Source organism: Trachinotus anak, unplaced genomic scaffold (genome assembly GCF_046630095.1).
Source record: "Trachinotus anak isolate AG129_WGS33_773 ecotype Australia unplaced genomic scaffold, CSIRO_AGI_Tana_v1 ptg000016l, whole genome shotgun sequence".
Taxonomy (NCBI): domain Eukaryota; kingdom Metazoa; phylum Chordata; class Actinopteri; order Carangiformes; family Carangidae; genus Trachinotus; species Trachinotus anak.
In genome coordinates, this window is record NW_027273867.1 from 4,220,823 (window position 1) to 4,247,238 (window position 26,416).

At 41.0% G+C, this 26,416-nt stretch overlaps 1 protein-coding gene across 4 annotated transcripts in view; it reads left to right on the forward strand.

Moving 5' to 3' along the window:
- ptprua (protein tyrosine phosphatase receptor type Ua) overlaps positions 1-26,416 on the forward strand; it is a 207,542-nt gene that overhangs the window by 99,378 nt on the left and 81,748 nt on the right. For all 4 annotated transcript variants that reach the window (XM_071499977.1, XM_071499979.1, XM_071499981.1 and 1 more), the window contains exons 4-6: positions 14,746-14,827; positions 21,246-21,361; positions 24,832-25,003. In XM_071499977.1, coding sequence (XP_071356078.1) covers positions 14,746-14,827; positions 21,246-21,361; positions 24,832-25,003 — 370 coding nt within the window. The remainder of the gene's footprint in view (positions 1-14,745; positions 14,828-21,245; positions 21,362-24,831; positions 25,004-26,416) is intronic.

Sequence of the window (26,416 nt, forward strand, 5' to 3'; positions counted from 1 at the left end):
TTGCTCATTTGTTGAATGTAAGAAATGCAAGTTCCCTGGATAAATTCTGAGAAAAGCTTTATGCAACATCGGTATTTATCTGTTGTAACTGAATCAAATCAGTTGAATCCAATCAAAATCAGGTCTAATCAGTAGATGATTGTTGATATCCAGCTCCAGTGAAGATGGTGAAAGTCACAGGACAGAGTCACTATTCAATAATGCCATATATTGACTCTATGAGTAAACTGTGTTCTGAACAGAGTGCTTTGTAAAATTACCAATAATGGTTCTCATCAAACTGTAATTAAAAACTACCCAAATTAGTTATTGATTGAGACAGGTCAATGCAATGCAAAAGCCACCACACAAATGTATAAGCCACAACACAAACACAAAAGCCACAATACAAATGTAAAAGCAACAACACAAATGCAAAAGCCACAGCCCAAATACCCTACAGAAGTGGCAAAGAGAATGCAAAAGCAACAACACAAATGCAAAAGCCACAACACAAATACTTGTCTGGGTATATTAAGGTTTTTGCTTTACATGTATGAAGAGTTTGATGTCAGATGCATGACAGTGATCCACGGCATTGCACCAAATAGTTTTGATGATATTTTTGCCATGCTAGCAGCATGGCTTTTAGCATCCTAATGTATAACATAGCTAAACTAACTATGCTGAACTAAGGTTCTAAACATGGGGAAACTTACACCTCCTTAGCATCAGCATGTTAGCATAGTCACTGTGAGCATGTTAGCATCCAAACGTTAGCATTTAGCTTAAAGCACAAGTGTGCACAAGTACAGCCTCGCAGAGCTGCTAGCGTGGCTGTAGACTCTTAAGGTTTCAACACACATTCGGATGGAGCTGATTGTGAATATGATTTGGGTGTTACAGTGTGTGCCAGTCCTTCTCATGAAGATGTTTTTAAACATATTTGTGACTGACAGTGGCCACCGATGACATCACCTCCTGTCGCCAGTGGTAGACATGGAAACTGGAAAATGTACAGCTATACTTGAAGAAAGCTTTGTTTTACAAAGTTCCCCTGTTATTTCCTGTGTAGGCTAGGACATTACAGCCCGTTATGCTGCCCGTGTCCTTCCATCCAGGATCTCACCCAGACTCAAAGCTTTTTTTCCCCCCTGTTTTGGCCTTTTCAATGCAAATGTCACTGCATATAAACAGAGCTGGTTGGCGTCCATGTTTTGATACAAGAACACAGGTGACAGTCGGTGTACTCTCAGGATTTGCGGGGTTGTCTACCACTAAAACGGCAGTTGTTACTGAGCAGTTGTTCAATGTGTTGTCTAATGCAGTAGTTACCAACCTTTTCCAACTCATGGCCGACTTGAAAATCTCAAAGATGTTGGCAGTCCACATCCGACCCCATAACAATACGGAGGCTAAATAATGCATTCTCAGGGCACTTTTCATGCTAAGCATGACGATGGAACACTCAGACTCAAGCTCAATCTTTTTGTTGTTTGACAGGGAAGGGATCACTTGTCAGTTCATCATGTGTCTCTTGATTCTCTTTCCTTTTAATTCTTCCTGTTGCTGCTATGTGGCAACAAAGTGGTTCGGCTGGTGACAAAGTTCCTATCATTGGCTTATCACGGTGATAGGCCTTAATATCAGGAAAAAAAAATACTGAACAGAGATTTTAAGCATTTCAGATCATTTAATTTTAAAAAACATTATAGTTTCTTTATATATATATATATTTTCACCATCTTTTCGCCCACTTCGCAGCCCATCAATGGGCCCATAGGTTGGGAACCACTGGTCTCATATAATCATTCAGGTGTAAGGTTTATTCTCTTCTCAAAGACTAAAAAATCTGTGCAAGTGGGTGGGACCTTTGTAAGATTGGTCTTAAGCCTTGTCCCAAGCTTTAGTCTTGGAATTTCTACATATATTGTGATATGCCTCAAAAATGGGAAAATATTTTTGCTATATTATCATGTAATTTTCATCCATAGTGGCCAGCCCCAATGAAAAGCATTCGTCCATTCACTAAAGACTTCAGAATCAGAATCAGAATCAGAATCAGTTTTATTGCCAAGTATGTTTTCACATACAAGGAATTTTTTCTGGTGATTGGTGCAATTGATCAGCAACAGTGGGGCTCTCTAGCCTTGTTGATGAGGCTAATAGCAGATGGGAAGAAGCTATTTTTGTGGCGAGAGGTTTTGGTCCTGAAGGACCGCAGCCTCCTGCCAGAGGGGAGTGTCACAAAGAGTTTGTGTCCAGGGTGGGAGGAGTCAGCTACAATCTTCCCTGCACGCCTCAGAGTCCTTGAGGTGTACAGGTCCTGGAGGGATGGAAGATTGCAGCCAATCACCTTCTCAGCAGAGTGGATGATACGCTGCAGTCTGTTATTGTCCCTCTCCGTGGCAGCAGCGTACCAGATGGTGATAGAGGAGGTGAGGATGGACTCAATGATGGAGGTGTAGAAGTTCACCATCATAGTCCTTGGCAGGTTGAACTTCTTCAATTGCCTCAGGAAATACATCCTCTGCTGAGCTTTTTTGATGAGGGAGCTGATGTTTAGCTCCCATTTGAGATCCTGTGTGATGGTGGTTCCCAAGAAGCGGAAATGCTCCACGGTGGCCACGGGGGAGTCGCACAGGGAGATGGGGGTGGGTGGGGCTGGGCTCTTCCTGAAGTCCACTATCATTTCCACTGTCTTCAGAGCGTTTAGCTCTAGGTTGCTCTGCCTGCACCAGGTCACCAGACGGTCAGTCTCCCACCTGTAGGCAGACTCATCGCCATCAGAGATGAGTCCAATGAGAGTGGTGTCGTCTGCAAACTTCAGGAGCTTGACAGACTGATGGCTGGAGGTGCAGGTGTTGGTGTACAGGGAGAAGAGCAGAGGAGAAAGAACGCAGCCTTGTGGGGATCCAGTGCTGATGGTCTGGGAGTCAGACACGTGCTTTCCTAGCTTCACGTGCTGCCTCCTGTCAGACAGGAAGTCGGTGATCCACCTGCAGGTGGAGTCAGGCACGCTCAGCTGGGAGAGCTTGTCCTGCAGCAGAGCCGGGATGATGGTGTTGAAGGCAGAGCTGAAGTCCACAAACAGGATCCTGGCATAGGTCCCTGAGGAGTCCAGGTGCTGGAGGATGAAGTGGAGAGCCATGTTGACGGCGTCATCTACAGACCTGTTGGCTCTGTAGGCGAACTGCAGGGGGTCCAGGAGTGGGTCAGTGATGGATTTGAGATGGGACAGGACAAGGCGCTCAAATGATTTCATGACCACAGAGGTCAGGGCAATGGGTCTATAGTCATTTAGACCTGTGGGCCTTGGTTTTTTGGGGACAGGGATGATGGTGGAGGATTTGAAGCAGGCTGGCACGTGGCAGGTCTCCAGTGAGATGATGCCATGTTGCTTCACTGAGCTACTCTGTGGCCACCAAATACTGAACCATGGCTGATGTCAGCTTCAACAGCATTATTATCATCCTCCCTATCATTCAAACCACAGGCCAGAATTAGGAAATTGCCACTGTGTCATATATCACGGTGGCTCAATAGGGGTATAATTACAGTGGGCATGTGTTTGCATTGTATCTTTATTTATTAGTCAATTTACCTGCTTGCTGCAGTGTAATCAATAGCTCAGTTTGTGCCTGTATTGCCGGGGCTGCGTTATTAGCACTGTTGTGTAGCTTGTAGGATTCTGATGACTGGATGCAGCCCTGCCTCACCTCATTACGGCCGATAATTTATCCCCTAATGCTCCCTTTCTTTTCACCAAGCCTGCCGCCTCCCACCACCCCCACCACCACCCCCACCCCAAAACAGGCGTTAATGAGAAGACAGTGGCTTGTGTGAGGGACTGTAGGAGTGTGGGTCCTCCGAACAGTCAATTGACCTCAATTCCATGTGACCCTCAGCGCGGGGTGTTTGCTTCCATAACCTTGGCGCACTCTGGGCCCCATCTCAATAAATCAAGAGCCAGTTAATGAGATTAGAGGGCTGCTCAGATCAATGAGGACAGCCTGCACTTTACCATCCTCAGCTCTCCTGTCCTGAGCGACTCTCACAAACAGCCAAACTGATTTAAAGTAATGATTTTCTTCCCCTCTGTGTGGACATTAGAGGTTTGTCTGCCACGCACCCTGGCAGAGGAGGAGATGGGGTGAAGGGGGAGGGTGCTGTCAGACGGGGGGAGCTGAGGTGTACAATCAGACAAGTCGGCCCAGGCAGAGAGTTTGCTTAGTGCTGCAGTGTTTACCATTAGGAAAGGCGTGCATAAGCAATGTAATCTACTACTCATGTGATGTATGTCCAAGCTGCCTGACTGATGAGAAGGTGCCGTTCTCTAAAGTCCTCCTGCCAGGCAAGTAGACACAGGACAGATTGCATTATTTGTCCTATAAACCTGGATGATCGGCAGCAGGTAATGAAGCGGGTGAAGCTGTGCAGATGAATGAAGAGGCTTAAACATAGGCCTGAAGGAACACAGTGTGTCTATCTGCTGTATGAAGAGGAACAGGAGTGCCCCCCCCGCTCTCCCTCTCCTCAGCAGCTCCCACCACTATGACTCAAAGCTCAGTGCAGGCCCCACAGGGCCCCACTCATCCATCCAGACCCATCGATAAAGATCATTGTCCAGCACTGCCAGCCAAGAGATCGGCCCCTGCAGGCTGCTGAGGAGCAGACCCACACAGGAAGAGCACTACCACTTCAGAGAGCTGGGGGCTTGGTGGAAAATTTAAATATATCTAGTAATCAGTGAGCATCAACGCCCCCTCAGGAAAGAGTGACTGCTACAGAGATGTGTTGGACTGTGATCAGAGGTGCGCTGGTCTTCTGCCTTTAGGCTTTCACTGATATGAGATTTTAAAATTCAATGCCAATATTCCTGGATTCCAGATGTCCATTGTCGATAGCGTATTTTCTGCTATAAATTAGAGCATTTTCTGGTTCATGCAGCATTTTAGTGATGGCAGGGTGGAAGGGTCTCTCAGACAAATTGTAGATCAGTTTAGAAAGAGTAAAACTTCCAAAAACTGTAAGTTTTGAAACTGCGTGTGAAGAAATAACAAACTTTTGGCCAACTATTCAACTTTGCCAATAAGCTGGCAGATTTTATACTGCACTGAGGTTCAGGCAACTGAGGCAGGTAAAAAAGAAAATGCTGCAAAATCTGGACTCAAACCCCCAAAGTAGCAGTTTATATTGTTTCCATTATCCATGACCATTTGACAGAGTTAACCACATTGTTATCGTTATGGAAACCACAACAGAAAAGATTGTTGAATGTTGAGGAAGTATTATTTTAACCAAAATGAGATTTCTCGGACCTGTCAAAGCTCCTCCAGAGCCACAGAGGAAATAACAGTGGTCATCTCTGTGATGAGTGAACTGATCTTTAGGTTGAACATTGGTGGAATTCCCCTTTAAGCGCTGCAGACATTGGGCAGAGATCCACTTTAGCACCAGCTGATCATTAGCTCTAGCGCTTCATGCTAACACCTAAGCACTTTGTCATGCTTTTGTTTTAATTGATGTTCAAAACTGCAAGACATAGCCATCGATCATACTCTGTATGAGGCATCTGTATTTTACATTCCAGTGGTCTGTTATGTCTCCTAAAGCATTAGCATGGACGCTGTGGTGTGACTGCACACGTTCCCAACAGCCGTTACAGTCGCTGGCTGGTATTTCTGTCATGATGTGGGCCAGGGCGACAAATTAGCTTCTAAGACTTCACAAACCTTTGAAGTCTTCATGTAATGATGAAGCCTTCCCATACAAATGTGAGCATTTTGAATGCAGTTTGAGAGCACCACCTCTGTCATGGTGTGGCCGTGACGCAACACGCTCTATGCAGCAACATATTGAGTGTCCAGTGCTTCAGGAATCTGCATTCCTCCCTGCTCTCCTGGTGTCTGGATTGACAGCTGCATTCACTCAGAGGACGAGAACAGGCGTCTTCAGTCGACCATGAAACATGAATGAGTCAGTGAAGCTACCAATCACTGATAAGCAGAGTCTTGGGTCTTGCAATGTGTGTCTTTCACCTCACGGGGGTTGTGAGCTTTCTTAACCTTTTTATTGCTCTGACCACTGATTTCCCTTGAATCTCTTCTCCTACACATTAAAATATTTTTGCTCCAAGGCAAACTTTGAAGCTGTATTAATAAATTTGCATGTGGCAAAATGAGCATGGCGCATATTTGAAGAAAGCACACACGTGCACACACAACTGTTGTGTGCGGTGTAGGAATTATGCCATAGTTGAATATGAAGGTCATAGTTATTATTACATGTTGTTTGCCTTCTTTCACTCACTCTTGTAACCAGATGAAGTGAAGCATAGAAGCATTATGTGACATCACATAAGGTAAAAGGTAAAAGAAAAATAAGGAAATCGAAACACAAAGGTTTGTTGACAGTTGATATGAATCTGTTGCCAAAGCACAGCTGTTTATTCTGAATGATTGCAGCTCCTTGTCCACAGTGTTGTCTGTCATTCCTTTCTCGTTCCCTTCAATAAACACTTCGACATTGGTGGCTGGCGAAGGCTGTGCAGAGCAAACAGCAGTTGTTGGAGGTAGATACCAACTCGCTGATTTTCTTGTATTTAAAAGATAACTACAGCATGCAAATCTCTTGCGTTTGGCGTTTTCACGTCTCGCCATTCGCTTCTTCTCAGGCTCGATATAGACTGTTGATTCCAATAAAAACAGTAGCAAAATCCACCTACACTAATGTGGATCCAGTGCAGCTGCAGTGAACCCGGAACCTCTTCACTGCATCCCTGTATATCACACAGTACATGCACGAGGGAAAAAAGTGGAACGACCAAACCAGACAAATGTCGTATCGTTTGAAAGGCCTCATTAAGAAAGAGGTTCCCTCAAAATTTCATGCCCGTAGCTGCTTTCTCTGCGGAGCAGTTACACCAACATACACACACAAATCGCTTTCCAGTTTGAGTAGTAGGATAAAATTATCCAGCAACTTTCAGCAGCATGGAGGCTTATAAATCTGTATTGAAAAGAGCTGTTAACACCGATAAGCCATCCTGTCCTGCTGCACAGTTAACACCTTTGTCTGTCAATCTGATTGGATCAGTGTGTCTCGTCTGACCTGAGTTCATGACCCCGCACCCCCCAAGACGCTGCTTCGCTTTGGTGAACAGACCTTTCCTCCTTCAGACTGGCAGGGCTTTGAAGGACAGAGGAGGAAATTGATCAGACTGGTTTACTTTTTTCCCATCAGCTTGTTTTTTGGAAGAGCAGTGGGCGTTAAAATGCTCCTCTTTTTAAAAAAGCTGGCTTCTCTCCTTCAGGTTTATTTTTTACTGCTCCAGGTTGTTCTTTCTCTCCCTGGCCACCTTGTCCTCCTTATCTCACCATCTTAATTCCCAGTGCATCTCACTGTTGAGTCCCCTTCTCCCTTATCTTTCTTATCAGTTTCTCTTTTGCTCACCTCTTTTATTGCTTCTTCTACAAACCCCCATATTATTATTTTTATTTATTTATTTGTTTTGGTGGGAATTTGCCGACTTCAAAGTTGGAATCCTTCACACTTTTATGCAATCGAACGCCATTTTTAATACAACTTATGCTTGGCATTTTTCCTGAAATAGCCATTCAGTGTATTTGTATTCTTTAATATAGTACTTTTTATTGGCAGTGGGAGTCAGCCCAGTTCACAGAGAATTATGCATTTAACTATGCATGTGTGTTGGAGATGAAACTTCCTAATGCCCCTACTTCACATTAATGCAGTGCAATAATTAGATGCAATAACAGATGATGTGTAAGTCCTTATAAGACTATTTATTCTAATTCTATCAATTTTTATGCCAAACTAAGTTTCACTCCTAAAGTACAATGACAATAAAGTATTTATCTATTTATTTACTGGCAAAATACAGGGTGGCTTTTATTGTGAAGCGCCAACAGGAAATGCAATGGCTTTGTTACTGTGGGTACCACTGACAGCAGCTTTTTTTTGGTCAAAATTGCCTCTACAACATGAAAAGTTAATTTTTCAGCCAACAGGCTTTGGGACTAAATATACTTGAATTAGACAATATTTAAGCCCAATAAAAACGAGTTAGCCTGAGAGTTGACAATAATAGATTCAGTATTTCTCTGACAGACAGAGCTGAGGAGGGACTCATCCCACTTCTGTATTTCAAAATCCTGGTTTCCTGCTACTAGTATAAAAAGAGGTTTTTTATTTATTTATTTTTTCTGATATTCCATTTTTATGTAACTTTCTATAATACATTTGATAAAAAAAAAATATTTTTGCAGAATAAATTTCAAATTGGTGGGTGTATCACATCCTTACAGTCAAGTATTAAAACCACCCACAAACACACTGTTAGGGACCAAGCAGTGAGGCAATGAGAACACGGATAAAAGTGTTTTTTTAATTTACCTAAAAGATACAATAGCACATGTATAATAGGTCTATAAAAGAGGTCGACAAAACACAACTGTGCTCAAGAAAACAACTAAACAAGGCATTAACTGAACAATTTGACCCAACGACAGATGAGGGAACAAAATAGTGACTTAGCCAAAGCAAATAACACAAAAAGCTGGACAACAACTATAATTCAACACAAAGCAAAACTAACTAAACCCAAAATCCCACCATGACACGTCAGCACATGGTCTGACACACTGAGCAAACCGACCTCAGAGACAAATAAAACTAATGATTATCATAAACAGAAAAAAATGCTTATGTAATACCACAGTGTTAAAATGTGTTCACCCCATATATAACAATGTACGGTTAAAAACAAACAGATTCTAAATCAGTTAAACTGTGCGATATAAATTGTTTGGGTTTATCTTGACTGCAAATGAAAAGAACCTGTGTCAGTAACAAACTAATGAAGTGAAGAGGGTGGATTGGAATATCACCATGTGTGGCTGTGCCCATCACACACACACAAACACACACACAAGTCACACAAAGAAAGCATGCAGCTGCAGCCTCACTGCAGTGTGCACACCTCGCTGTGTCTCTTCAGCCTGCAGAGAGAAGACGGACGGCTTAATTTGTGTGTCATATATTTCAGTGTTTTACTGCCACAATGCCAATATGGATCAATAGTACCGGCCTCGCTCTAGCTGAAGAAATCAATTAACAGAACATTGTAGCAATTTTTGTTCAACTCAAACGATTGCATGTAAGTCGTTAAATTAATTAAAGTCCTCACGAAGATTGATGGCGTCCGTGCATCAGCTCAGAACTTTATCATTAGTGCGCGCATAAATAATTTCTGCAAGGCTGTAATGAAAACTAAAAACAAAAAAATATTAATTACTGTGGAGTCCTGTTTTTAATGCGATCCCTTTCACTGCAGACACTCTTCATTTTATGTATTCACTGCGAGGCCTCCTGAGATGCAGTATGGATTCTGTTACTCCACACCATCAATTCTCCTACGCTGAATTTTATGAGCCAAACACGATGCTGCGGGAGGTGCGTATTAAAATGCTTGCATACCTTTTCGCATCAAATGGCACTGTCCAGCTGCTTCCGTCTCCTTAAGCTGCTTTTTCTTGTGCCAGGACTTCCTGATTTGGATTTCTTTGTCGTGTCAGTTCCACCAGCAGTCGCTCCAGCCTGGGAGATGGCACCCTGCTGCTTGAACTAAACCAGACCTTTATTCACACTTCACAGATTGTGTCTCTTTGCAGTGTTACAAGCCTCCTTTTTTGTTGCCCACTTTCTCACAACAAAAGCCTGAGAGAGAATGAGAGAAAGCTGGAGAATGACATCACCTTGGACGGGTTATTGTCACTTGGACCAATCCGTCTCTTATATTGTTTGCAGAAATAGATTTTCCTCCATGCCTACTTGCGCAAGTATTGGGAAAGGGGGAAACTTTGCTATCAAATATTAAAGATGCTATCAGGCCTCATCATGACAAACAGTATCAGTGTGGCTTAAGCTGCCACACTCCACTTTCTATCTCCTTCACCTGTGCAAGGTGTTCCTCCTCTATCGCTTCCGACTCTATTTTTCCCTCTACAAATCTTCTTACTATTATGGCCCTGCCGACTTCACACACTGTGGCATAAGGAAACACATGCGAACAGGCAAAACATGACACTGAAGAAAACATCTTCACCCAATCAGTAACTCATGCACATTGAAAAAGAAAAAAAGCTCCAAAGAAATATGAATAGAAACACACTCATCCATTTGACACCCAAGAGATTAGAGCGATGACACTCACACTGCACATGCTCAGTTAGACCCCCCCCCCCAAGGAAGTCTTTTATATAAGCTGTATTTTTTGTCAAACTGTCCTGAACCTTTGTATGAATCGATCAAAACTCAGTTTGAATCATTGTTTCGTTGACTTCTAAGTGACGTGGTTAGCGTGTGTCAACGTCAGTGTGTCTAGCTAGCACATGGCGTTCTGTCATGGCTGACAGGGTGGGGACACTTGCAACAAGTTATTGTCACTGTCCTTGAGCAAAACAGATCATGCAACAGTATTTTTCAACATTTTTAGTTCAAAAATAGACAATCTATGCAACTAATATTTAGCACAACAATAAATTCTCTTTTTATCACATAAGAGAATACAAACAAGTTATTTTGGCAATGACTTTGTTAGCCTCTCTTATCATATTTTTTATTGTTCTGTTAACAAATGAAACAGATAAATTGTGCCCATTTTAACTCAAGGTAGCCTATAAGCAAAGCTCAATAACTGTTCTTTGATAAGTTAAATATTATTAAATACATAATAAATAATACTATAATATTATTGTGTAATAAAATATTGGCTGGGGTCAGTTGCAACATCTGAATTGTTCCATTCAAATAAATATAGTGAATTATATGTCATATGTAATCATATTTCAGTGGTATGGGTAATTAGCAGACAGATGTAACTTTAGTATAAACAGGTCAAACTCCAGGAGGAATTTTATTCGACCAACGCGTTTCGGCTTGTGGCCTTCCACGCCAAAACACGTTGGACAAATAAAATTCTTCTGTTGACCACAAGTGTCGCTGGAGTTCTGACTGTTTGGACCCGTTCATTTCTCCGTGCACTTTGGAAGTAGGTGAAGTTGTGCCAGATATCTTATTTTGTAAGTTTAGTATACAAAGGTTTTCTGGTCTAGTCCAAATGGTCTCTGAGTAACTGAGAGAAATGCTAGTGTTGCAACCGCCTCCAGTCTCCCCTACATATTGGTGCTTTTTTTGTCATGAAGAAGTGGCAAAAAAATAAAAAAATAAAAAAATTGTGAAACTACTATGAATAAAAACAGTCAAAAGCAACATAAGGCCACTTCTGCTGCCTAAGCAGAGACGAGACTAAAACAGCAGGTATACTTTTAGTTTTTTTTTTGCTTTTTAGCTTTTCGAGTCTAAAAAATGGAACATTCAAGTCACTTCATGTTATTTTAAGCATTTGCACTGTCACAAATCCTGCTGGTAAAAATAAAGTACAGCTATAACCTCCTCTCACTGTTCTGTCAGTGTGGGAAACTATCTCTCTGTCTGATAGAAGTCATGCTTTAAACCCACAGTGACCCACTTTCTACTGTGTTTGACATAATTATCCTGGAGAAGTTATATTAAAATAGCTTTTACTTACCAATTACTAGATTAAAAACAATGTATTGTACTTCAGTCTCTATCAGGATTCTCTCGGAACCAGTGAGCTGATTGGTCAGTAGGTTGGCTGTGCTGGGTAGGTTACCATGGTAACAGCATTTGGTTTCGGAATTTGGGTTTGGAATATAAGCTGATGATTGGATGATGAAGATCATAGCAGTGTGCTGTACATAATGTATATAGTGTTTATGCTAACAGCCTCCATCACGTTCTCTGGAAACTTTCTTTTGTAACTTAGCTCCTTTTGTTTTTTTTTTTCAACTTGCAGTGTTTCAGTCTTTGTCGTGTGTTTTTTTTTGCTGCATGCGTTTGGTTGTGTTGCCTGTATTGGCACGACCGACATGTTGTTCAACTGGGGAACATGTTGGTGTTTTTGTGTGCGCTGAGCTCTCAGGGCTACTGCAGCTTCTCCTCCTGAAACTACTCTGCACTTTTCATACAATGAGCTAATTGTTTCATTTGCAGTGCCCCGGTTTGGATGTTCAAACTGCACGGGGATCCCACTGTAGCCATTTGTATAATAGCTTGTGTTTTCATGCGCACAGCTATTGGATGCCAAGGTTATTCCTCAGCGTCTGGCGCGGTCATAGTCAAACACACTTTTCTATAAGAGAGGGCAATGCAGAGGAGCTTAATGATGGCTCAAAGTGCGGAGCTGAGTGAATCGATGGTGGTGTGTGTGTTGACGCGTGATGAATTGAAGAGTTAATCGGTCAGACGTCTCTAATGGCCCGACATAGGAATGAAAAATAAAAATAAATTAGTGGAAAGAAAGCCTTAGTCTGTATCCATCTGCCAAGGCCTTTTGTGGTATTGATTGGCCCAAGGCACTTAAAGCCTGATGTATTGTCAACATTGCAATCTATTGCCCGTCTGAGTGCACGGTCACAGTCTGACTTCCACTTGGCTTTGGCATAGATAACTAGAGAAGTAGTATGAGTGGGTGAAACACTCTGACTGCCACACACACACACACACTTCTGATATAGTATACAGTTACAGCTTTCATCTTACCGGCTGTTAATGCACTCAACCCTCAAGTTCAGAGTTTGTTGCGCTGCAGTATAAAGTAAGGAGTTGCTCCGCTGACTGTAATTACTACTTGGAAACCCAGAATGACTTTGTTGCACTCTGGGAGGCCTCCTGATTCACTTTGAGGCTCTGCATGCGCCCGGCTCATTTAGATGAGTGAGTGAATGCTTAAGCTGAGTTTAAGGACTCCTGCAGCTGCCATATGGATTGATAAAAGGGACAGAAGAGTGGGAGAGAAGGATTTATTCATGCATTGTGGACTGTAAGGCTTGATAAGGTACATTTACAGTAAGTCTAATCAAACACCCCCAAACCCTTGGAAGTGTTGGTATTTGATGTTTCTTTGAATTTGCTAGAATTTACATTAATACTCGTAGACAAACTTGTCTATATGTGTTGGGTTTTTAAGCCATTATCTCAACAGTCATGATGTTGCCACTGTACTGGTGCACATGTAGCTCACCTACCTGCTGGGTTTTAGCTTGTGTTAGCTTTGCAGTACATTTTTGTTGCAATATGTTGTTGTTGAAACTGTATAATTCAGTGATTTATGTTGACATTTACTGGTTTGCACCTGCATGGATCAGAGCTCAAGTCAAAACATTCCCCACATTATATGCAGAGAAAGAAGCAAACTGATTATAGGGGTGAAAAAAAAAGAAAAGAAAAATAATAAATAGCTAATAATAAATAGTTTGGTACAATTTTAGTGGCAAGGTAATTTTTGCTTTTCATTTTCACTGAAAATAAAATATATGATAAAAAAGAAAAAAAATATAAAAATGATGATGATGAGATTTTTTTGCTATATTTTTCCCTCGAGCACCACAGTGCTTTATTTATAATATGCTGAGACACATTTCACCTTTATCAAAAAATTGCAGCTCCTACGATTTAGATATTGCAAATGGCCATGTTGCAATAATATTTTGATTAATTGTCCAGCCCTTTTTGATAGTAATATAAGTTATGAGCCTACCACTAAGAATGCAGTGGTTGTGTCTATTTTCCGATGCACATCGAGTGCCAGTTTGTGTTGTTATCCATAATTCTAGTAAGAGTTATTGCACCCTGTGCTGCACTTAAATCATCTCACAATGCATCATAACAAGCAGCACTAAGTGACACCTAACTAACATCACGTCGCATGAAAGTTATAACGCGTTATAAGACTCCGTTTGTTGTCTCATCCTTGTTATTAAAGAGTTTTTTATGATGGAGAGGAGGTCAGAAAAGGTTCGTGTTTACCCATTAGGTAAGAGACGGCTATGTTAAGTCAATTTATGTATGAAGTGCAATATCATGAATCACAAATTTGCCTGAAGGTGCCTTAAAATCTCTGCAGCATTTAACACCCTGTATGCTTGGCCCCAGGTAGAAAGGTAGAAAGAAAATGCCCTTGTGGAGGTAGATATTGAAGAAGCATGAGGATGAGTTTATGATTTAATTCGGGCCTCGTTAAAGATCAGGACAGGGCTCAGAACAAGTAAGATTTGCTTGTAGACAGCGACCTGTTTAATTGCAAGAAAACTAAATTGAATGTGTATTTCCATGTCCACGATCTACACTGGGAGTATGTGTGAAACAGTAAATCTAGCAGTTCAGCCTGTGTGTGTGAACATTGAGACACACAGCTGAGACCACTGTCCTGTGGTTGCTTTGCAGTCAGAGCTGTTCAGGCCAGTGTTGGTGCAGAAATTGATATCTTTGCCTCATCTGTGAAACGTTCTCCCTGTATGATCCATCTGACCTTTTTTGTATAGAATAGTGGCTCCACAGAGGGCTTGTTTCTTCTGAGGGGTTTATACCAGATTTTGAGTTTTCTTCATTGCTGCTGTAGAGAGCTGAAAAGAGTTGGAAACATACCACAAAACAGAATTGATGGAAAAATACAAGATGCTTTCCTGCTTACTGTTTTAATGGCAATATCAAGTTTTACCCCCCAAAATTAAATGTACAATGGATTTAATGAAAGATCAGTGCATTTCTGCTCTCGACAGGCCTTTGGACCCCATCCCCTTAATTTCCTACACTGCCAATTTTCTTGCCACTCAAGATGTAATGGTCTGTAGTCATTTAAATTATCCATTGTCTCCACAGGTCATCTTCGAAGCGACTGTTTCCGAAGAGCGACAGGGCTACATTGCCTTGGACGACATCGTGCTGCTCAATTACCCCTGTTGTAAGTAACCCGTTCTGCAATGCTCATAGCCTACCTGCTGACCTTTTCTGGGAAAGTGTCCGGCTGAACAACGGAAGCCCGGGCCAGAACGCTCAAACAGTTTCCTCAAGGTGATTGAAGACTATGAGTTTGTCCTGCTGATGGGGGGGGGGGGGGGGGGGGGGGGGGGGGCAACCGAAGGTGCATATAGCTGGTACCTGTCCGAGTGTCAGAGCCACAATAACACAGCAGGAGGCTTTCTCTTTTGTGCTGGCAGAATGGCTGACCTTTTCTTCTGATCGCTGTGCTCCCAGCCGAGTCCTTTTAAAGATAACGTGATGTTGCAGACAGGAGAAGGATAGCTAGTTAGTTGTTGTACTTTGATCCTTTCTGGTAGTTGTTTTTTTTTTTTCTCTTTGTTATCACTGGGCTTTATGTTTGCCGGTAATGTTACATGATGTTCTGTCACATTTACAATTATACCCCCTGCAAAGAGTCTGCAGATGTTGTATCTATCGTAACAGGCACTTTTCTTTAACTGCTGTGCTGCTTCCAAGATGATTAGCTCCGTTTGGCCGCACTGACAGAGCCTAAGTCCACCTGGAAGTAGAGGTCATTTAAAGTCTCCCCTGACCCACGCTTACTTCCTAATCAAGATCACGTGGAGCCAGAAAAGAAATAATACAATTCACCTGAAAATGGCACCATCATTGGCATTTTATCAAATAATAGGTTTATCCATTTAGCAGTGATGTGATGCAGAGAGTTAGATTGCTCTATAATTAGTCAGTTCTACGTGAGTTGTTGATGGAAAGCCATTAACCTGAATCAAGTGTAAAGCAAGGTTTTAATTAGATTCAGAACATGTGTGGATGGTTTTGTTTTTGCTGCCTGTACTACTAGCTGTCATATATGTGTTGCTGAGTTTGTGTTTTTAGCGAGCGGTTGATTGCATCATGGTGGTTTAATTTCAGTTTCAGAGGCTTTGCCACCTCTACGAGAATAACAAAGCTGAATTCTTATGGTTTTTCTTGAAGGATTTTTCTTGGTATGCAGTTGCTTCAGTGTGTATGTTAAAACTGCAATAATGAACATTTTTGACATTAAGAAGGAGTAGGGATAGAACTAAAAGAGCCAGATGTTTGGTAGAGACAAAAACAGAGCTAAAAGGAGGATAATCAGAGGACGTAAATTCATCACATTCCAAATGAATGCTAGCCTTGTTCTGTGTCTGTGAGATTATTAAACAGGAAATTGGTAATGCTAACAAATTAGTCCATAACAACTGTGGGCTATGTCAGCTTCAGTCCAGCAATACTGACATTGATATTGTTGCTCAGAAACCAAATATTTCTGTCAAGTATCACTGTTTAGATCCATACTGACCCTCTGTGAGAAAGGTGATATAGTTTTTTGGTTGCATAAAAGTGGGAAAATTAAATGACTGATAACACAGAGCATGTATGGGCTTGTGAAATTCAGGCACCGTTTTCTGGCTCTACTGAAAACTATGAGGCAGATCACATGATATCAATTATCGAATCCTCACTAGGAAACAGACAGCAGGGCTGAAATAACCTCTCATCGAAACAGCTTTGATTCTTTTTTTTTGCTTTAACCCAAGCTCAGCTCAAATTTACCACTTGCCCTCTGTCACACTATCCCCAGTGGAGCAGGATGTGTTTCCATGGTGATTTTGGATGGGGTTTTTGGGTAGGAAGTGTTGCCAGGGCCCCTCAGTATGTGACTCAGGCCTCCTTTAGCCTTTGTACAGATGGTGGTGCTTGGACCTCACCATGCCTATTAGTTCGCATTGGGGGACAGTGGCCCTGCCAGGCGCTGCTACATATACTTCTTGCACACTTTCATGTGTTGTAAATTCAATTCTAAATGGATAAAACTGCCATTTTTGTACATCAACCTCTACTCAATTTCATTAACAATCACAAAGTAGAAACATTTTTGCACATGAAAAATTAAAAACGGAAATCTCTCATTTAGTATTCAGAGCATTATTTCAGTACGTTGCAAAAGTATCTTGAGCAGCAATCACAGCTTGAAGTCTTCTTGGCCAAGTCTCTACAAGCTTTGCACACCTCATATGCCTCATGACTTTCATCCACTCACTCTACCATAAAGGCCTGATTGATGTTCTTTCAGCAGGTTCTCCAATCTCTGTTAGAATCACTGTGTTAGAGTGACTGTTGGGTTCTTGGTCACCACCCTGACCAAGGTCCTTCTTTCCTGGTTACTCAGTCAGTTAAACAGCCATGTCTAGGAAGTGCCAAACTTCTTGCATTTTACAATCTTTGATGCCACTGTGCAGCAGGTTTCATACCCTGGCTCTGATCTGTGCTGCGTCAGAATTATATCACAGAGGTGTGCACAGAGTTCCTTGAACTTCATGACTTCGCCTTTGTCCTGACATGCAGTGTGAATTGTGAGACCTTATAAACACAGTTGTGTGCCTTTCTTAACTGTGTCCAAATAATAAAGTTTGCCACAAGTGGACTCAAATCAAATTCTAATCACATTTCAAGGAAAATTGAACCTAACAGGATGCACCTGACCACAGTTCGGAGTGCCACAGCGAAGGGTCTCAATACTTTTCAAGAGATTTCAGTTTTAGACTTTTTATTAAAACAAAAGAACAAAAACAAAACACATTCTAGTAACATGTTTTTGACTTTGTCATCGTGGCTTAATGAGTGTATGGGAATTGGGAATTTTATATATTTAAGATTAAACCTACAACACAATAAAATGTGCAAAACGTGAAGGAGACTAAATACTTTCTGAAGCCACTATGAAGACCATAAACATATGAATCATAACGCAGAAGCGATATATACTAAACCACACACTCCTCTACTCATAAACAAACAAATGTCAAGTACAGACAAACACTTACATACACAACCACATCTTATTTTGTATCAGCCGGTGTAGCCGCAAGAGCAGTCACCTTTTCCAACCCTTAAAAACACACACACTCACTCAAATATGTAAGTAAACATTAGTAAGCTGGCATAAATTTCCCCACAGGCAACAAAAATAATTGCATGCCCCCTTAGGAAAGACTCAACTCAAAGGTAACTGCCATGCAGTTTGCATTCCCACTCATTTGACATTTGTGTTGTTTTCCTCTTGAGTCCATGTCTTTATTCTAAACACGTGTTTCAGTCAAGACCAATCTCTCCTGCAAAAAGAATAAGAGGCAGCTTTACTAATTCAAAGAATCAACATCTCAGTCAGTTGGAATACATTTGAGACTGCAAATACCTTGGCTCCATATATGTTTAGTGGTATTAATTAAGGCTAGACAGGCCACAAATCTGCACCACTGGGCTTTTAGATTTTAAATGAAGTGTTCTCAATAACTATAAATGCTGTTACCTCATCCTCAGATGACTTCTTCTGTAATTGGGGCTGTGAATGCTCGTCTTTAATAAATGATTATTATTATATTATGATTATTATCATTTAATAATTAGAAATGTAAATTTTATTCTTAATGTTTATAGCAAAACATAAATTGCTGTGTCTGTAAGCTAGTACTGCTTACTTAACTATTCAACGTAGCTCCTGAGAGTTAGCTACTTCCAGTAGCTAATGTCGCTTATGGATATTCATTATAAAGTGAATATTATCTCCGTTTTTAGCTACATTTGGTAAAAAACATTTGAGCTAGTTGAGAAAATGAGGTGCTAGCCTGATGCTAAAAACATTTTCACATGATGTAAGAAGGAGACATTTTCACAAAATGTTCAATTTTATGCTCCTTGTTTGCTAGTTAGCGGTAAAATGTCGTTCGCTAGTAGTTAAGTGAGTAGTATCAGTTAAAATTTCTTCAAACCTTCAAACATTAACCACAGAACAAAAACCTTTTGTTCAGAACCTCAGTAAAAGGCCTATTTTTGCATCTTAATTTGTATATGTTGTACAGAGCTGATGCTGGTTCGGACATTTTTGCGGTGTTTGGCATGAAAATGTACTTATATATTGGTATAAACTATAAATACTGTCAGCTGTGGTTTATACCTTTCAGCTAAACCTTTGTAATAAACACATAAAAAGATGTACTGTTATTGTTGATCATATACTGTGTTAACATAATTCAAATGTTGGAGGATTACAAAAGCTTTAATATTCCAGAGGTGTTAGATAGTGAAGACCACAATACTTTTTAATCTAAGTAATTTTTTGGATCTTGACACATAGACAAGCAAGGCTTTATGGAAATTGCTAAATACTAATAGCTGCTAAAATGGGATCCATTTCCTTCCAGGTATTACCTGATGCATAATAACATTCATAACAGTAGGCCGTTTTCACTGAGGACATGCTGTGAAAGAAATCTTTTGTTATCAGTTTGAGACAATTGCAGTTAAAATAATACCACATTATTTTGAAACATAACACTCATGGATATTTCCAAGTGCTTTTCGGGAGCTAATTTTAAAAACTAGAACTAGTGCAAAAGTATACTGGCATTCCTGCTTCTTAATAGCAGTGGAATACTTTTTGTCTGCATAACAAAAACACAAATCATGATGTCAGACTGATGCATTAATGAGAAACACACATACTGGAAATATGACATCTTTCATTGTGTTCTGCTACTTGCCTATTGACCAGAACAGCGCTGAAAATGACAACCATCTGGCAGCAAAGTAGCAGGACCAGAAATCAGAATCAACAGAACCGACAGGAAGAGAATCAGCCCCAAAGGACAGAGAAGAAAAAAATGTATGAATGGGTTTTTAAACAGGTTCATCTGTTTTTGAAAATCATCAAGTATTTGTGCAACAATTTTCCAAAAACTGTGTGAGTTAGGGTTAGAGATGCTGTGTAGGAGTGTTTTTTTTTTTTTATTTGAATTTTTAATTTTTTGCACTTACACATTTTTTCCACCATTCAGCAGTTGATGCCCACATATCAAAATAAATCCGGCCCATACTTGGGCCACATGCTTGTTTTATTCTGGCCCAGTATGCTCAGTTCCACGGCCCAAATCTGGCCCACATGCATACATGGTTGTCAGATGCTACTTCTACATCTGGATCAATTCTGGTGCACACACAAAAAATCTTCCAGCTGTCAGTCACTACTGGAGGATAACAGCCGGACTCTGCCCAGATGTGGAAACATATGGACCAGAATCAGGCCTGGGACTAAGGCATATGTTGGGCTATGAGTTTCATTTTGCTGTCTGGTTGATAAGATATAAGATAAGAACTACTTTATTTATCCCTATAGGGAAACTCAAAATTAGTTGATGGCAATGCACCAAGAAATGTAGCAATGTGCCAGAAAAAAGTTAGGGAAGAAAAATGCTGCCAGTTAGCAAACATGGATGTAAACAATGTAGGCTTCAAAATATTCAAAAAACAAATGTCTTTGCAAATGTTTCAACCTCCTTCTTAGACCTCACGAGAAAATACATTGTGTTTTGTTTTGTTTACAAATAATTACACTGGATACCTTAAAGAAATGATGATTAAATATGGTTCACTATATTTGATGGCAACAGTGTGGGTGTGTTGTCTCTACCATAGAGGCTCCCATATGGTGCTGCACACATTACAGTAAACAAATGTAATGCTTTTTATGCATTGGCAGAGGCAAGCGTGACTAACTGTGTGGGTATGTCATTTTATAAACAGGATGCATATACATTTCAGCAGACACAGTGCTTATGCATATCTAGCTAAGCATGGGGACAGCTTTGTTCGGGAGAGTCATTTGGTAAAAATTATGCCAGTTTTGCATCACGGCTTTAGCTATTTCGTATTTCATTAAATCACATTGTAGAGTAATAATAAGAAGTATTTTTCAGCTGTCATAGAAACAATAGGGCTGTAAGAGTAATTCAGACTCTAGATTCAGAAGTTTCCTAATGCCGGGAGAGTGTAGCATTTGATGCTGAAGAAAAACAATGCCTTTCTGTCATCCTAGGCAACTGTGTCTCTGTAAACTGAATGGAGAATGAGTGTGTGGCAAGTGTGTGGGTGGAATCTTCAAAACATGTCTGTCTTAATAAGTGATTTAGTCTCATCTGGAGCCTCATGACCTGCCTTTTCTTAAGACAAGTGGAAATGAAACACGTGACGTGGTGAGATGATTCTACTTGGTGCCAACAGCTTTAGGTGATATTTTAACAGTAAGATCACTACAGGTGCAATGCCATGTTTGGAAGGGTAAAGGTTATGTAAATATTCATATGCTCATATGTTCATTATACATAACAGCACTATGCAGTATGCATGCATCCACGTTTGTGAGGCTGTATCTCGGTGTGTCGCTATCGTACAGGCGCTGAATAAATTACAATTCACATCTGTGTGTTTAATACATTTAGACAGTGATGCTCAGCTCCAGATGTGCCACTTTCATCACTGTGTGTGTGTGTGTGTGTGTTGTGCGTCCCTTTCCACAGACAAGGTGCCTCATTTCTCCCGGCTGGGTGACGTGGAGGTGAATGCAGGGCAGAATGCCTCGTTCCAGTGTGTCGCCACAGGCAAAGTTTCTGAGACTGAGCCCTTCCTCCTGGAGGTAAGAAGGAGAGAGCGTGTGTGAGGGCGTTTTTCTTTTCTTTTTATTTATTGTCTTTGCTTAAACAGTCAAGCCAACATCCCAGCACCTGGATATGAGAGGATGATTGGGGGCTGTGCAAAGAAGACGAAAAACAGAGGAGGAGAAAATAGAAAGATGTTTTACATGTTTGGCATTTAGCTGACAGTCTTATCCAGAGAAGCTCACAGGAGTTAGATTTATGTTTACACGCATGGCTGCTGGACATATTCCCATTAAAGTCTTATTCAGGCTGTTGTTAACATGAGCCTTTTTTACTGTGACTCATTGTAAAGCAGTTAAGAGAATATTCCCGTCTGCAGATCTTCCACCACAATAGAGCCTGAAAAACATTCAGTTACCAGCGACCAATCATCTTTGACTCAGCAGTGATGCATTTTAATACAGGCCAAAGTCTAAAAGGTCCCAGTAATAGTTAGTTACTGGGATAGTTTTCACTACACAACAAAATACAATAGTCTGTAATGTCAGAGACTTTGTGCTTTGATAATCTGTCTCAGGGAGAGGGACCAGGTTATCATAAGCAAGTTCTCCAGAATTGGTCTCACTGTGTTCTTCCTCATGCTCACGGATACTGAGATCTATAATCCCCAAAGCAGACCACACTATATTTTTGCCTGTTACAACTTTTTCCATCTGTTTCAGATGAAGGATTCTGATTGGAGTCAGAAAATCTTGTGATTGGAAAAACAGGTGCCAGGGACAGACCTACACTATTGTGTATATAGCTTTGCTCAGTAGAGTCCCCTGTGCTCCTGTGGGTCAACGTCATGGAGCAGCCCACAGAAGCTGTCAGTGTTTGTGTCTTAACGTTACGAGACAACCCAGATGCTTTAGGTATTCCGATATTCAATATTATCAAATATTGCAATATTTCCCTCCATATGGAATATTTTTCACAATAAGTTTGCAGCATGGCTAATACCTGAAACATAAACTACAATAACATAAATATTACTTATGCATTCTGTCCACACTTAAAGGGACATTTCACCCTTTTACACGAGCGGAGTAATTTTCCTGGTTAATGAGGCCTGTGAAACCTTCTGTCAGTGTGTTTCCACTATTTAATGCGTATTTTCAATTTGCGCATAACAAAATCTGAATGGAATCTGAATATTTGCATCACAGTAGTGTGTGGAAACACACATTAATTATATATTATTATTTTATTTTGCTGATTTCATGGAAATGTGTTCTACATTTGGAAATGATTGTTGAATGTCATGTCTTTGATATCTTGGGCTTGGACACAAACATTTTTGTATTTAAAATCCTGTATTTAAAAGATGTGAACATTTACAAGACATCGAGGTTATGAGGAAAGAATCGTATTATGTTGCATTATGGGAAATGTGGGATACACTGTTGTAGAGCTAAACCCATACAAGGGACTACAAGTCAAGATATTTCAGCTTCTGCTGCATCAGTTTTGTCCATTGCATTTCTAAAGTCTTTTCCCCACAATTTCCCCAGCGTTATAAAAGTACTACACCTCTGTTAATATTCAAAAATTGAAGCTAGAATCATCTCTCTGACCTTGTGATGAACTGTATAGTAGTTGTTAAAGGAAATGGGAGCCATTATCATAGGTTAGCATAATAACACTAAGTACTGTAATTTGATATTGTTAAATAATGCAGTAATTTTGTGTTTTGTGGGGGAATGAGTCACTCGAGAGTTTGGAGGATTATTAAGTTTGCACCTCTGCTTTTGTAGCGTTTTGATTGTGATGGCATTTAGTTTACTAAAGCCCCTAAAGTCATTTCTCTCATGCAGCAACTGAAAATAGTTTCAATTTTCCTAGTTTGAATATGAGCTAATATTAGTCTTCAAAAATCCATCCCTGAATGCCTCCACTCTTCCTCTGGCCTTGAAGCCCGCACATCTAAGTGCTTTTGAAATGACGGCAGCAGAGAGAAGGCGCTTTGCAAATGAGATCTCAGTGTACGTGGTGATCCTTCCCTTGTGTTTCCGCCTGATTTTATTTCACACCCCCTTCTCTCCTCTCTGAATTGAAGCCTTTGAAGATCATCGGCATGCGAAAGAGCCATTTTTTATCAGTTTCACAGTTTGCAAATTTGTTGACAGAGCTACACACACACCCACGCAGACAGATGCAAACAAACAATACGAGGCTTGTCTTTCATAATTTGACAGGAGACTGCGGAGAACTTCTCTGCCTAAGTCAACTCTCGCTTCAACTCCTCCCTCCTTTTCTTATTAAGAAAAAAAAAACTTGGTAACAGCAGAAAATAGAGATATATCACAAACCATTACTGCCTTCTGTTCCTCCATTTGTTGTTCAAGGCCTGTTTGATCACCAGCACTGAGTCTGCTAATTGCTGCTTTCTCTTTGATCTCCCTGGCGCCGTGGTGGTCCTCTCTGGACCAGTCTGAAGCTGCTCTTCTACACTCCTCTCTCTATTTAGGTAGTCCAAATAAATTGTTAGCATAATGTTTCTTAATCAGTTAGCATCATATTTCCTCCGCTGTCCTCTGGCCCAGATTGCAGGCGGCTGTCTCAGATGATATTTAGATCTTTAATAACAACGTGTTCTGAGTCCAAACCTGAATTAGTCATTGCACCAACTCTTAATTACAATATGATGCAGGGCTCGCTGCCAGACAAGAATAGCACCAGGCTTGGCAAAGGGAAGCATTTATTTGCATTAAAAGCCTGCAGGTGGTCTTTAAAGTAAAAAAAAAAAAAAAGGAATGAAAAGTGTTAAGTCACTTCAAACCAAAATACAAAGAAGTGTTAACAAAAAAACAAAGGAAAAAGATTTTTAAAAACTCCCAGGAGATCATGTGACAGAGCTAAAGGTAAAATAAGCTCTAATCTGTAGCTTCGGGCAGCGCGGCACATCCACTGTACATCTAATTTCATATTTTACAACACTGACATTGCAAAACCAATTCGGAAATGTGGATGTCAAAGCCACTTACTTGTGAAAAGCATCAGCAGGCGACATTTTTTACATAATAATCTGCTTATTCTGTGAGAGAGCTGCATACATTGCACCTGGAACAGATTACCCCGAGTGTTGTCTTCTGGTTTCCTGTTCCACTGGTTGAGCCAATTGCAGGTGTGCCTGGAGCGCTGACACATTAGCGTGGCAGGAGATGAGGAGATGTCAGCACGAGGCCCTGTGCTAGAAACAACAACCCGGGAGGCCCGTGTCACCGGCGTTTCACGAGCAAAAAAAACGCTCCTGTTACCTGTGACATTTATCACGTACTTATTATCTTGCCCTCCCATGTAGCTCATTCCAACCCTCCTTTGTCTTGCTGTCTGCTCCTCAGCCTGCCGCCCATTTTTAATAACTTGAATAGACTTCAGGTAAACATGTGGTTGGGTTGTCGTGCTCGCAGCTCATTCCTCTCTCCCTCTCTCTCTCTCTCTCTCTGTGTCTTTGCCTGGCTGTCAGCGGAGGAACGGCGTGGTGCTTGACACGCCCTTGCTGTCACGGCTGAGCCACAAGCGACTGATGGCGACTTTCCAGGTGGAGGCGCAACGTGGGGAGCAAGACCTCTACCGCTGCATCACCCTGTCATCCAGAGGAGCCACCGTCTCCAACTTTGGAGAACTCATTGTCAGAGGTGAGCGAAGTTTAGGGGCATGAGAACAGCTGAGCAAACATTCCAAAGTTTTCCCAAGTCTTTGGCCTTTAGCCTTTTGGGAAACGTGGTTATCAGAGAGAGATGAGAAGATTGGTACAACTCTCATGTCTGAAAATACACCGACCTCATGTCAATAATCACTTCAGTATGGAGCTAGAGTCAGGACATGTTTAGCTATAGCCAGAGTTGCCATCAATGGGAAGTAAGAATTCCTTAGTTGAAAAGTCAAATAAAGTTTCTAGACGTGCATTTTTAAATACATATGACATCACTACACAGTGATTAGCATATCCACAGCAGCCATTAAGTTCAAATAATTGAAATCATTTAAAAAAAATCTGGTCAAACAAAGGTTAACTGACTAACTAGCTCATTATTAGCTATAATTGCTGCAATCTTCCCATCCACATTAATATGCATCTACATCTACCTCAAACTTTTAACCTAGACTTTAGACACCAGAGTAAACTTTTGTCATTAAGAAAAAAATAAAAACAAGTTAAACTTAAAGTTATTAAAGTTATTTCATGTAAAACAAAAATACAATAGACAAAAAAAGAGTCCCCAGGCAACAACGGGGAACAGCAATAGTTTCTTTGTACTGGTGGACACATTCACAGTGTGTTATTGGCCGTTGTGTTGACTGAACGTGCTGCTGATTTCCCCCATTCACTGAACACATTCAGTACAAAAAGGTGCAGCCACAGTAAACAAAGTGAGTGCACACAGTGATGGAAAAATATCGCCTGCCCCAAAAAAAGAGTTAGATTTGTCGCTAGGGTTTTAAAAGTCACCAAATATTGCCAGAAAATCACTGAGATGGTAACATGGAGCCCTGCTGGGCACAAACAGCATAAAAACTGGGAGCAGTAGGGAAGAGCCACCTGGGGGCACCTATGCCTCCCTACACCACTAACAAACATTAATATGTTGCATCTTGTTTGTTTAGGCTGATTTCAAGGTTTGGTGACATCCCAAAAGACATGTACCCACTGACCACACGTGGTGCTGGAGCTGAAGATGCTGCTCAGAAAGACTCAGCGGAGGAATAAACTGCTGTTTGTCAAGAAATAGTTCCAACATGAAACTAGTTTTCACTGTTCATTTTTACATTTCTCTTTCTGTATTTGTCAAACAACACCTTCATCCAATCTGTAGTCTTCGCTAGGCTAACTGCTAGCTCCTGTTTCATCCTTACCGCACAGACACTGACGGGTCACTCTCTAAAAGACAACAAACAAGTCTGTTTTCAAAATGCTGGATTATTCCTTTATGTAAATACAAAAGTATCTCTGTCCCGTGTAGTCACAGCGACCTCTCTGTCCAACGTCCGATGAATTCATCTGATGTTTGCAGGGGTGACGAGGGTCACATTGTCCATCAAGGCTCACT